Source organism: Hippoglossus hippoglossus, chromosome 15, assembly GCF_009819705.1.
Source record: "Hippoglossus hippoglossus isolate fHipHip1 chromosome 15, fHipHip1.pri, whole genome shotgun sequence".
NCBI lineage: Eukaryota > Metazoa > Chordata > Actinopteri > Pleuronectiformes > Pleuronectidae > Hippoglossus > Hippoglossus hippoglossus.
The window spans coordinates 14,002,780-14,015,953 of NC_047165.1; the positions used below are offsets into that span (position 1 = coordinate 14,002,780).

The 13,174-nt window shown below is 40.6% G+C and overlaps 1 protein-coding gene across 4 annotated transcripts in view; it reads left to right on the plus strand.

Annotated features, from left to right (window-relative positions):
• LOC117775060 (collagen alpha-1(XIX) chain) overlaps positions 1 to 12,335 on the plus strand; it is a 101,530-nt gene extending 89,195 nt beyond the window's left edge. For 3 of the 4 annotated variants that reach the window (XM_034607875.1, XM_034607876.1, XM_034607877.1), the window contains 4 exons: positions 773 to 839; positions 936 to 1,073; positions 4,824 to 4,901; positions 8,520 to 12,335. In XM_034607875.1, coding sequence (XP_034463766.1) covers positions 773 to 839; positions 936 to 1,073; positions 4,824 to 4,901; positions 8,520 to 8,611 — 375 coding nt within the window. In that variant the 3' untranslated portion in view covers positions 8,612 to 12,335. The other variant, XM_034607878.1, reaches the window with a different exon arrangement.
• Positions 12,336 to 13,174: the final 839 nt, after the last annotated feature.

Genomic DNA, 13,174 nt, shown 5'->3' on the forward strand with positions numbered 1-13,174 from the left:
CAGTGTTTTTATTACTACAGATCCAGACATGGAGAGACACCAGAGAATCAGTTTATAGACTTATGATATTAAATTTAATATATCCCGAATGAATCTGTTCTACTCCCAGGTGCAAATGTGATATTTTAAGCAAAGTGGGATGTCACTATAGAAATCTGAGCTTTCGCAGTATTCTCTCCTCTGTGCCGTTTCTTCAGCATGGGTTCCATCATTCTGTGGAAATTGAGTTTTTGAGTTAAGAAATTTGACAGGTATCTATTTGATCTTCATGCCGTGATAACTATCTTCTCTACTGCCTCCTCCTCTGCTTGTACAGCTGGTATTGTCTCTAAACTGTGTTGTCTTTCTTTGTGTTGTCCCTCCATGCCAGTGACAGCCAGTAGCCAGGCAGTTTGTTTCTGATTGTCCGTCTGTTTTTGTGAACACGATATCTCAAGAAGGCCTTCAGGGAGTTTCTTTAAATTTGGTACCATTGTTCAGTTGGACTCAAATAGGAACTGATTAGAATTTGGTGGTCAAAGATCAAAGGTCAAAGGGCACTGTGACTTTACAAAACATGTTTTTTATGTTTTGAACACTATCTCAGGAGCTCTTTGAGAGATTTTCTTCAAATTTGGTACAAACCTTCAGTTGGACTCTGAATGAAGGTCACAGTGAGCTCATATGAGTCTGGAAAAACAATTATTTAGACTGAAAAGGAACAGGTTGGCAGAGGCATAATTCTAGTTTGTTTTAAAATGCCTCAGTGAAACATAATTCTCTCCACACACAGGGAGATCCTGGTGTCATGGAGGAACTCAAAATGTTTATCCAAAACCAAGTATTGCGGATCCTTGAAGGTAACTCTTTTGTCCATCTTTGTTCTCTACTTTCTGTCCTTCTGTTGTCCCTGAGATTCCTACATGTGGCGTTTTTTTATTCTTCTCACTTTGTAGAGAAGCTATCGAGTGCTGCCATGATGCAGAAGACACCCGCAGGCATCTTAGCTTCACAATTTCAGGGGCCTCCAGGACCTCCTGGAAAGGACGGATTTCCAGGCCCGCCAGGGGAGCATGGACCTCCCGGTCCTCAAGGTAGGAGCTCAAGCTGGCAGCTGCTGGACCGTAACACAACATAACATAACACAACACAACCTGAGAAAAATAACCTCCTCTGTTAAGAAATAACATTCTTAACACTTGTATGCTCAAAAATGTTGGAGAAACTTAACTATGTGTTTGATATAATTTAATGTTTTTTTTATAGTCACAGCATATGTTTATGACGATTAAGCTGTTTTCAGACACATGCACTGAAGACGCGATGAACCTTGTGACTTGCGATAGATGCAAAACTGGAAAAATGCAAATATCTCAGGACGAGAAAGAGGTGCCTTACATGTAGAGGATTCAGACAAAGATATGAACTTGAAAAGATACGATTTGAGGGCTTGTGATGATAGGGGTCGACCCTGAAATTCTCATATAAGCAGGGACCCCAAGGGACTTGGTCATGTATATGTCATGATCTGCCTCCTGCATTCTCTACCCCAGAAGCCACCCATCACCTGAATGCTCCGGAAATGTTCCTGTTGTTGTGAACAGGTCTGACACAGACCGTCTCCTGCTACGTTCTTCATATGTGAAAAGCAAAAAGTCTGGAAACTTGGGTCCGGACATTTTACGGGCATCATGTCTGAAAACAGCTTAAATCTGACAAGCACGTGCTGTATTACATATGTCAACTATATTTGAGGAGGCAGTATTTATTGACATGAGCAGTTTTCTGTGTAATGAGTTCAGATTCAACATTGGTAACTGGCTGAGTTGGGGTGCGGGCACCAATGTGGGGCTGACGCTTGTATGTTGAAGGGATTCATGGGTATTTTTCTCTTGCTTACACCCATATATCGATGCAGACTGAGGGGCAGGCAGCAGAGGAAAAAGGCCAGGAGTGTGGTGCACAGCGGCTCTCTGGGAAATATGAAGACAAACGAAGAATTGGCTGTGAATAAGAGAAAGTATTATCAGAGTGGACAGGAGAGAGCCCCAGTATTGATATCTCACTCCAGGAAAGAAAGCCTCTCAGATACAAAAAGGAGGGTAGTCAGGAAAGCGGGTGAAACATTTTTTTTATTTTTTTTTTTTTATCAAAGTGATACAACTCTCTGACTGCTCATACAACACTAATGGTTTGCTGGTCAGGCTTTATACCTCAGACTTGCCTAGATTTGTTTTGTGTCCGCAGCAGAACTGTGCAGTCTTAACTTTTGAAGAGGAGGAGGAGGAGGAGTGTGTTTTTCGTGTTGGTGCGGATCCAAGCACCGCTGCAGTGGCCGTTCTCTTTGAGCTTTGTATCTACCTCACATTATTCAAGACCATTTACACTTTAACCCACTGCCAAACAAGATATAAAATGCCGCTTTCATCCATGAATAATGTAGTAAAAGTAGGCGACTACTCGACTATAAATATTTGTGCTGTGTTAATTCCATTTGCATTACACATGTCTTGGATTTTTGTTGTGCTTCTTTTTGTTTTTTTATGCTTCAGAGGAGTGTTTTATAGGTGATTCTTAATGCGTCTGTGCAATAAATATTTATTGAAAATAAAGAGGAAAGTTATTTCCCACGATAAATCAAAAAATTCACAACTTCCTAATTTTCCCTTTGTTGACTGGTGCCTCCACTCAGCTGGGGAGAGAGTTTGGGGTAATATTTCCTCATTATTTCTCGTCATCCTCCGCTGGAGACTGTGCTCCGCTGGAATATCCAATTTGACTTGTTCTCCAATATACCAGAATGAATTGTTTATGGAGAAAAATAACCCCTCTGTTGGATTTTTTTTTTACCTCATGGTTTGATTTTTACCTGGGTGAAAGTCTCAGGCTGTTAGAGAAAACCCAATACGGATGCATGCTGAAGAGCATGTTATTTGTTTTTTTCCCCCTCCTTTGTTGTCATTGAGTTCTCATTTATCATTCTATTCATCTTTTACATTTGACATCGTGATGGAAATACTGATGTAAGTCATTGTGTGTGTGTGTGCCTATTTCATCAATTCAACCTTTTGTTGTTTTAACATACATTTTTAATATTTTGTATTTCAGTGCGTTGTGTATATTTATTAATACAGACTGAAACAAAGTGTCTTTTATTGCATTAGGTTGTAAAGTGTGTGTCGGAGCTGCTCTGCTTTGTGCTGTACATTGTGGAGATATCCGTCAGTAAATATCGTCGGTGTTTGAAGGCAGACGCTCAAAGAAAGCTGGTTTTTTGTTTCTTTTGAAAGGCAAAGCATGAACAAATGGACGTTGCTGTTAATATTTCGTTCACAATAGTGTACAACAGGTGCTCGACTGCAGTCACATCAATCAAGCCTGAAAAAGCTCCTCAGTGGCAGTGTTATTTCCTATTATCCTGCCTTGTCCATTAGTGCCCCCCATAAATGATTTAAGTACAGGACGCAACGTGACATTTTTTCGATTTGTCTTGCTCCCGTCCGGCGTCTCACCCAAACTTATTGCCCTGTGTGATGTTCAGGTTATTTTTTCTATTTTTCTGAAGGTACGTTGCTCTTTTCTCAATGGCACGTCTCTTCCCTGAATGAATGCCCCGGGGCCTGAGAGTGTTGAAACAAGTCTCATTATTGCTGCAATGTGTGAATAGCCCCTCTCTCTCTCTCTCTCTATCTCTCCCTCTCTCGCTCTCTCTTTGAGACTCAGTTTTGGAGCATTCATAAGCCTTTTTTTTTTTTTCTCTGACATGTAAGCATTGAAGCATTTCCCCTTTGGGCCAGGCGGCGTAAAGCTTCATACTCCTTTCAATGTATCTGATGCACTCCATGCAACTGCTGGCCCAGAGACTCCATTACTTTAAGTGCCTCATGGGGAAATATTTTCACAGCCCCACACGTCCGTGCTTGGTATGCCGCCGTCCTGAGCTGTAAAGACTTACCGGCTTTGCATGGAGTGAGAAATCCTTTTTTGAATTTTATGTCTGTGTGCATATTGTTATAAGCAACACACTTGCTAGGCCTGACTTGAGGATTAGTGTAAATGCTTTGATACCTTTTCCTTATATATACCTTTCCTAACAGACTGGGCATGTGCTTGTGTTCGACACTGCTTGATTTATATATTTTTTTAATCTAGTTTTCTTCCGGCGGCCAAATGGAAGAAGGCTGAGTGCTTCATGCACCGGCTCTCGTCAGCGTCTGATCGTGTGCGTGTTCTCCCGGAGAATTTCTTTTGAACTTTGAGTGTCGGAGTTTCGTTGTCTTGATTGTTTTCTGCATCTGTTGCATCTGTTTGTTCTCTATAGAATGACTCCATCTTTGATTACGCCTCTCCTGTCCCTCTCTGAACCTCTTTAGTGGCCCACATGTCTGACCTCTTTTTTTTTTTCACAAAGCCTCTTTGCTCTGGATGAAATCTCCACAGACGTGCTTGTGACCTTTTTGTTGACAGAAAGTCGTGTAAGCCCACAACGCCGCCGCCTTCAAACACTAACGCACACGTCGCTTGCTTGACGATTTTTTATTTTGACAGGATGTCAGTATGTCTTGTTATTCAATCCAGATAAATTTGTGTCTTCACCTCAAGTGCAGACTTGATGCATGAAATTGTCACAATATTGATATTCAGCTTTTTTTTTTTGCTATGTGGGAGTCCCCCGAGACATACAGGTTGTAAAACTGTAGCCCCATCCTGACACTTCTTGGATTTTATGATGTTATGGCATTTATACTAATCTTACTAACTGTACTACACAATCCGTGATACCTGACAGGTTTACTTCCTTTGGCAGTGTTTGTATTCAGCCAGATTATTGTGTCTGTCCTCAGGATACAGGGGTCAGAAAGGAGAACGAGGGCAGCTTGGTCTAGGGTTACCAGGAGATCCAGGACCTACGGGAGAACCAGGTAAGAACCACACACACTGAATTTGTTTTCTAATTCTGTGTTTTGAAGTATGTGGTCAAATGGAGAATTGAGCTTCTGGTTGTGCAAACAAACTGAGAGAAAGGATGATTGATCATGCACCAAAAAACTGTCAGCAGCAAGGACAAGTCCAAGAGAGTGTTTCGTGCACTTTTGCTTTCCACTGGAGATATTTTAAATCGAAAACATCGAATTATTGCTCCTTCCAATCTTAAAAGTAAAACAAAATACAAAAAATAGTTGTATGACAGAGAGACAGATAGATAGATGTGTAGATGGATAGATCGATAGATGCTGCAAAAGATAAGATAAGACCCAATACTGTAGATATAGAATTGATAAAGGATAGATAGAGATTCCTCTATTGTCATTGCGCAGTAGAATGAAATTCTGTAGCAATCTACACAGTGCACTCACACACAACAGACTGCAATTAAATATAGAGATAGAAAGTGTATTGCAAAGTGTATTGATAAAAAGCCAAGGAATGGTGAACCTATAAAAGAATCAGAAAGAAGACATCACATACACAAGACATCTTCTACATTCAAAGCAGTTGGCTGTAGCTCTGTGGATGTAGCAGATGTTAGAGTTGGTGGTACAGGGTGATCTACATGCAGTGCTGGTGCAGATGAGCCCACAGGTCAGCGTCCGTGTTTGGCAGCGTTCAGATCTCCTGTGACTCTATGATCGAAGCTGTTCTTCAGTCTGTTTGTCCGTTATCTGATGGACTTAACTGAGGGGAGGAAAGTGTATGTCTGAGAATTGGATTTGTGTCACGTCGCAAACCTGAAATTGTATTTCAGCCTTCATTTGGCATCTCGGCATGTCGGAGATTAACACAGCTTCGAGATGGCACAGTGTTTTATATAACTCAGGCGCTGCTGTAACATAAATGGGACTCTAGCAGAGAAGAAAATGCTGCAGTGACGTGGCACTGGCGTCCATTCAGTGAAGTTAAAAACCCAGCTTGTTGTCTCGAACAAAAGTTTCTCTGCACACAACCTAAGATGTCAGCTTGTCCCACGGTCCTTTGAACTAAAAAATAACTCGACGAGAGGTGGTCCTACCTCACTGACTTTCAGTTTATATCTGAACCTAAAGTCAAAGGGATGTGGAGGGCAAAGGGAATTTGGCTGTCGCTCCTCTGGACAAAGGACGAATCACAGCTGGTGAGAGACATTGTCTTTAGGGCTGGACAGAGATGTGAAGCACATTCAGTAACTGGTTCAAATGTTGGAACGAAGCTGAACAAACCGTTATAAGTTTGCTGGGCCACTGTTCTAAATGTTCCCTTTGTATGTCTCTGGACAATAGTGGATTATTTCTGTCACTGGGGGACAGCTTGTTCTCTGACGTCCACATACAGTAGAGCACGTTCCCTGTGGGACACCTTGCAGGTTCATTGGAAACTGGGATATATGAACGTCGCACAGGAAGTTTCATGCACCAGTTTTATTATCAGGAAGTAAAAGCCTCCCAGGCCCGAGGGCTACATCTTCAGTGTTGACCGTTTACATTACAGCCTGTTGAAGGGACGACACGTCATCATGTCCTCCCACAAGCCGAACAAAATATCCTGGATACAAACACTGCTGTCTTGCTCACTTGGATCCAGAGTCTGTGCAGTATCGATGGGGGAATGGAGCCATGGCAGCCAGGTCCCATACGCTCAACCAATTGTGAGCCAGTCTCAGCTGTCGACCATGACGTTTCACCCCATTTTTTTGCATTAAATAACAATTGAAAGAGAAACTTACCAGAAAATGAAAACTTGGTTAGTTTTTATTGTGGTCCATATCCCATCCACTAACATTAAGGGGACACTTTTGGTTTCACATTTTGAAGCTGTCATGTCGTCCATCTTTATTTACAGTCTATGGTTCACACGAGGACCTCTCTGGAGGAAAAGACAGGGGACATCTCAGTGAAATAAAACTGTTAATTTAAGTTATTCATCTCAGACTGCTCACAATGTAATTATCCTGCAGTGCATTGTTCTGTGCTGCATTATCGCTAATTATCCAGGTAAAGCTAGCAGCTGTAAGCAGCCACCTGAACAGAGATTTAACTGATCTGACTTGATTTGATTGTGACTTATTGCACCTTTTTCCACTAACTGCATCACTGTAAACCACCATAGCTCCGTGGACAGCTTGTGTGTGTGTGAGCAGTTACAGAGTAGATGGATGCGAAGGGAGGAAAAGGGCAAGTCGTGTTTTCAGAGGGAGGAAAAGAACGAGGCAGCTCCTGTGATTCTTTTTGTATGAAGTCAGGGGCAGAGCTCCTCGAGCTGCGGCTGCTCCGGCTGAGGTAATGGCTGCTCCTGTGACTCGTCAGTGGAGGGGTATTTTTCTATAGGCTTCCAGATGCGTTGAAAAGAAAATGAAAGCGTTAACCTGTGTTTGTGTTGTGTGGACAATCTATGAGAGTCTCCACCTCGACAAGCTGTTGCCAAGTAACATGAGAGACTGGTGTGTGCCACGAGGACCTCGCACCAATCTGAGAGCGAGGAAATGTGTTTTCTCTGTCCGCCAGTGTCATTAGAGTGAAATTAGAGAATTCAAGTGCAAATGAGATATCAAGCTTTTGGTTTGAAAAAAAACTAACTCTTAAAAATGCTTGTTGTCAAAGGGAGACATAATGATTTACTGTTGAACAAGTGAAAATGATATTAAGGGGAAAGAAGGGCAGGAAAATGGCAAAGATTTATATCACATTGATTACAAATGCAAGCAGAATCACATAGAGAGCTTAATCATCACAATTACCTGTGTACCAATCTTGTACCGCACATATTTCATAACTTCGGGTTACATTTAGTTGTACGTTTATTTTTCTTATCCATATTAATAGTTTTAGAGCCCAGGGTGAAATCTAAAAATGCAAATATATTCAAATTGAATGGATACAAAACACAGACAAACGGGAAATCATCATCTTTGAGAAGTTGGAAGCAGATGCATGAAATCGATTTTCAAAATTATTGTTGATTCATTTTTGATGAGTTGAGTTTGATGTTTCTGTACTATTTCCTGTTATTTATTTATTATTCTAATCTACATCTGCAACAAGTGGACATTGGACAATATGTGCCAATCAAATGTAATGGTGTGGCTCAAATGGAAAACATCTGTGGTGGATATTAAGTATACTGTAGGTTTTTAGATATAAGCTCTTGATTATAGGTCCACACAGTGTGTCACCATCTTTACTAAGAAACCAGCTCTGTGTTCAGCTCATCAGTATGTACAGTGCATGGCTGTGTGTGTGTGTGTGTGTGTTTGTGTGAGGGAACGTGCACATGTGCCTCATCAGTTTGGAGTTTTATCACTAATGAAAAACTCCAGTGAACAATGATTAAAGGGATAGTTCACCCAAAAATGAAAATTCACTCATTACCAACTCACCACTTTGCCGATGGAGGGTGCGGGTGAAGTGTTTGAGTCCACAAAACACTTTTGGAGTTTCGGGGGTGAACAGTGTTGCAGCCAAATCCAATACAATTGAAGTAGCTGGTGTCTCCTTCTTCAGACGTAATAAAACAACAGAAAAAAAAAAACATAACAAAGAATTTATATCATCTACTTCTCTGTCAAGGTCCTCCTGGGATGACTTCTAAGGGCTCTCCGGGGCCCCGTGGACCTCCTGGGACGTGTGACCCCGGCGACTGCCTCCCGCCATCCTTATGAACCCAGCCCGAGTGGTTTGAGCTCAAGTCGTAAGATGGACGTGCAGCTCTGAGATCTGTGCAGCCGCAGCAGCGCAGGAGAAGAGTGGGCCCTCACTGTCTCTGACAGCTTCCTCAGCTCCGGTTCAATCAGACAGACTCACAACTGACCTCTTCACAGTCACATTTGGATGCTAGTCTGGGTTTTTGGTATTTTCTGGCATTGCTGTTGGGTTTGTTTTCAGTGCGCTGGAAACATTTTGAGTTTATTTTTTTCCCAATCCTTTTTACTTTTAAGTTATTTCTTGTTTTCACATCCTCTACTGTGATGTAATGCATTCCTTGTCAACTCTCATTAGGTCTGTCAAGTTCAGTTTTGTCTGAAAACATGATCTTAATTATTTGTGTGCCTCCTTCCTAATAGGTTTGCCTATGCACTCTTCTGTTCTGCTCGTCTGTTATTCAGATAAGCCGGTGTGCTGGCAGAAGGTACATCTCGTGTGTCTGTGTGTGTGTGTGTGTTTGTGTTTGTGTGTCTGTATATGTGTGTGTGCGAGACTAACCGAATGAACGTATACTTGTTTCATGTGTAGGTGTGAGAAAACAACTGATATTTGAAACTTTATGCAACCAAAGTGCAGCAGAAGTGTCTGATATGGAAAATTATTTATTTTAAGCGTGTTCTTGAGAATGTATTTGACCGATGGTAATAGTAATTGTAGTAAATGTAGCATGATATTCAGTAATATTTCTCAGTAATAGGTTTTGGATCACTGAGACAGTTGTTTGTTTATTGAAATCATTGCTCATGACCCATTTGCATCATGATGGTTTCTGTAGATTCTGCATCAGGGCTCGTCACTGAGGTTTATCTTTCTTTAACTTTTATAAAACAAAACATAAATACCTATAACAACATCAGTGGGACATTTTGGTGAAAATAATGTACTTTAAATGTTCAAAGGCTGTGATGTGACCTCACATTCACCTTTACTGTTGGTTTATTCTGTAAATAACATGAACTCGTCCAATGGGGTTTATGATGGGACCTTTTTAATAACTGTTCATGAGCATAGTCGTAATGTGTCAATGTAGTGACCGTAGTCTGAATATAAAGATAAACCATGCGTCCCACTATTCAGAACTGAAGCCAAAACTTCCGCATACGAACGCCACCATCTTGAACATTTGAAGCCAAAGTGCGCAGGGATGAAGTAGCGAGGTCACGTGCTTGACCAATCGCGAGTCAGTCTCAGCTGTTTATAGCATCAAATAACTAATTAAAAAAGAAAAATTACTAAAAGACAAACTGTCTACGAGAAAAATGTATTTGACGTGTACTTTGACTTTTTAGTTGGGTCCATGTCCCATCTGATAACATGGAGGAGGCGCAATTTATGATCTATACTGCATTCAGCCACCAGGTGGCGATCAACACACTTTGGCTTCACTTTTGGGGAGAAGTCGTGTCGTCATCTTTATACACAGTCTATGATGATGACACATTAAAGTCCTCATGTTTGTTTTCAATCATACATCATTGAAAATATTTTTTTTTTGTCTGAAGTGATTATTAACATATATATTGTTTACATAGTGTCGTGTATGATGATTTCTCTGGTTTATTTGTATATTTTTGATTATCAGCCACGCACAGGAAATCGGACGACCTCACTACTATTTCTCACTTCTCATTTCTGTGAACCGATCTCACTCATTAACATACTTGAACTTTTTTGTTTGTTTTACCAATAATATCAAGGTCTAGTCTACATCCTGGATTTTCACTCACTGACCAACTCCATGGGTCATTGTGTAGTTTTGTTTTTTTGGGCCGGGGGGGGGGGCTCTTTAAGACTGGAGTTTTTTATGTATTTATTTGCTTGTAACGGGTTTCAGATCCATTGAAATGTTTTCAGCTTGTTTCTGAAGGTTTTGAGTCGGCTTTACCTAAACGGGCCATGTGATATTTCTGAAACAGAAACTCACACGTGGAGGTTTGAAGATACTTCGAAATGAAATCATACTGAAAATGTCAACTTCGAAGTATATTCAAACCTCCACCTGTGAGTTTCTGTCACAATGAAAATTTTCCAGCATGCAAACTTTACATTTCAATTAATTCTCCATTTAACTATTATGATGAAATTCTAATTTTAAAAAGCAACCTAAACTATATAATCACACTCGAGGTTTATGTTGCAGCAAAGATAATTATCTTCTCGTGTATATTTCTTTCCTCGGGCTTTCACTCCGAGCGCTGTTTAATGAAAGTTTGACTCAAAGGCTTAAAAGACTTTTAAGTGTCCTGCTATGATGAATGTTTGAAAGGTTCTGTGGGAGTATCTGAAATTTGTGTGATGCTAAGAACTTCCCTCTCTTCTCGTTTCATCCTTTAAGATCTGTTTGACACTTTTCCTTTTTTTCTTTTTTACTTCATCATTGGAAGTCATCATGCTTCTCTTACACATGTAAGATGCAGAGCTTTTTTTAAAAAATATTTATTAATTTTTTTCCCGGCATGCCAGCTTGGTTTTATGTGTTAAATTTTATCAGTGTGAGTGGGTCTAATTTTTAAATGGGTATTGAATTGAATGCGTGCCAACGAGTTCATTTGTGGGTTGAAAGAGCCCCCTGCTGGACATGTGTTTATATTGTCATTGCTTGTAATTTAAATGGGAAAACAATCTTTCTTACTGGGTTATAAGCTTCATCAAATCCCTTCCTTCTGTTGACTACTGTTCTTTCACCACACTAATTTTCATATTGGGCTTAATGGCTTCCCCTCGGATACAGTAACGCAGACCTTGACCAAATCCAAATGAGACGGCATTAGCAAACGTAATATCTGAACTTTTTGGTGCACTGACGAGAGAAAAAGCTCTCAGCGTAAATTGAATTTAGCTGGAATTGATATTAATGCGTGCCAGTTTGTGACTTTCACTTTAGCTTAACGGTTTGATAACGAGGGAGAACAAAAAGAAATGGCTGCCTATGTCAAGGCCCGCTTCATTTCACATCGCTCCGAGTTAAAATCCATTTATTCTTAGTGGGAAATATCCGATGAATAAAACCTGTCTAAGGAAGGAGGTGTTGAAGCGTCCTTCAAAGGAAACGCTCTCTTACAGCCTCGTGAAAGTTCACTTTAAACATCAGTTCTTTGTCTGTTGTTTTCACAGTAATGTAACCCGATCTGTTGCCACACGTAATCTAATCTTGTAAATAAGCTTGTAATGAGGGGGAATATGGATAAGCCTCTCAGCATGGCACCATGGATTAAAAATGTCCGCCTGCTGCTTTTCACTGTAGCCCGCCGCTGCTCCCTGTGTCGAGTGACCTTCATGCCTGTTTTCGAAAAGTCTTTTGTTCAGTTAAATATCTACCTCACTCTTGGTTTACCACGTCGACATCGTTAGCTATTTTGGAAGAAAAAAAAAAGAAAAATCAACACTCACTGTTGCCTTTCACTGGAAAAAAAGAAGCAATTTAAACCTGGTGTGTGTGTGTGTGTGTGTAAACGGTCCTGGATGTTAAGTACCAGAACCGGTCGACTGATTCCGAACTGTTGAAGAGTAGGGGCAGTGATTCTCCTGTGGGGGGGTGATTATCCTGTGTGTGTGTGAGTGTGTGGTTACCAGGACTCAGAGGTTCTATTTTACACTTTTCTTTGCAACATCTTTTATCTTCACACTGATTAATGGCACCTGCCTTACACATGTGCAATAAATGTTATTCAGTGCTTTATTTCTGCTGGTCTCCTGTGTTTTCTGCACTTAGACATAATGTAGGTGAGATATTGTACAAATGTGTAGTAGAATCATCACTTCGTGGTTGTATGCCTCTGTTCAAGAGACCAAATGGAAACAGTTAATCCGTGAGTCTAAGTGCAAAATCGTGCCAAATTTGAAAGGATTCTCTTGAGGAGTTTTTAAAATAACGTGTTCACAAGGCCAATCAGGTCCAAGTTAATGTTTGTGTCAGATGTATATGGGTGTTCCTGATATTTCACTATCATAAGAACATGAGGTCATCGTGATCTCGACCTTTGACCAAAATCGAACCACTTTATCTCTGAGTGACGGTGAATGTTTCTGCTGAATTTGAAGAAATTCACTCAAGAAATATTGTGTTCATAAGAATGGGACAGACGGACAACCAGTGAACACAATGCCTCCAGTCAATGGCTGTCACTGGTGTGGAGGCATAAAAAAAAGCTAATGTATGTTTAAATATTTAGTTTGTGTTAATAGTAATATCAGCAACCATTCGAAACCACCATCTGCCGGATTCTTTTTTACCATTTCTTCAAAATGCAATTAAATTCATAAAACTGCAAAGTTGTGCATAAAACCTGTAACACCGACACCAACAGATGTTTGGGAGTTTTAAAGTTCATTCTTGATTTTGAACTATTCCGCTACAAAGTTCCACTCGTGTTCTGGAGCTTCTGCTCTTATCACACAGTTGATAAATGTAGACAGAAGAAGTGCTCAGAAGATGTGAAAATTTCAACTTCCCTTTTTTTAACCATGACAACATCTCACCCGACTCCATCTGCTGTTATGATGGAATAGTGCTGAACGGC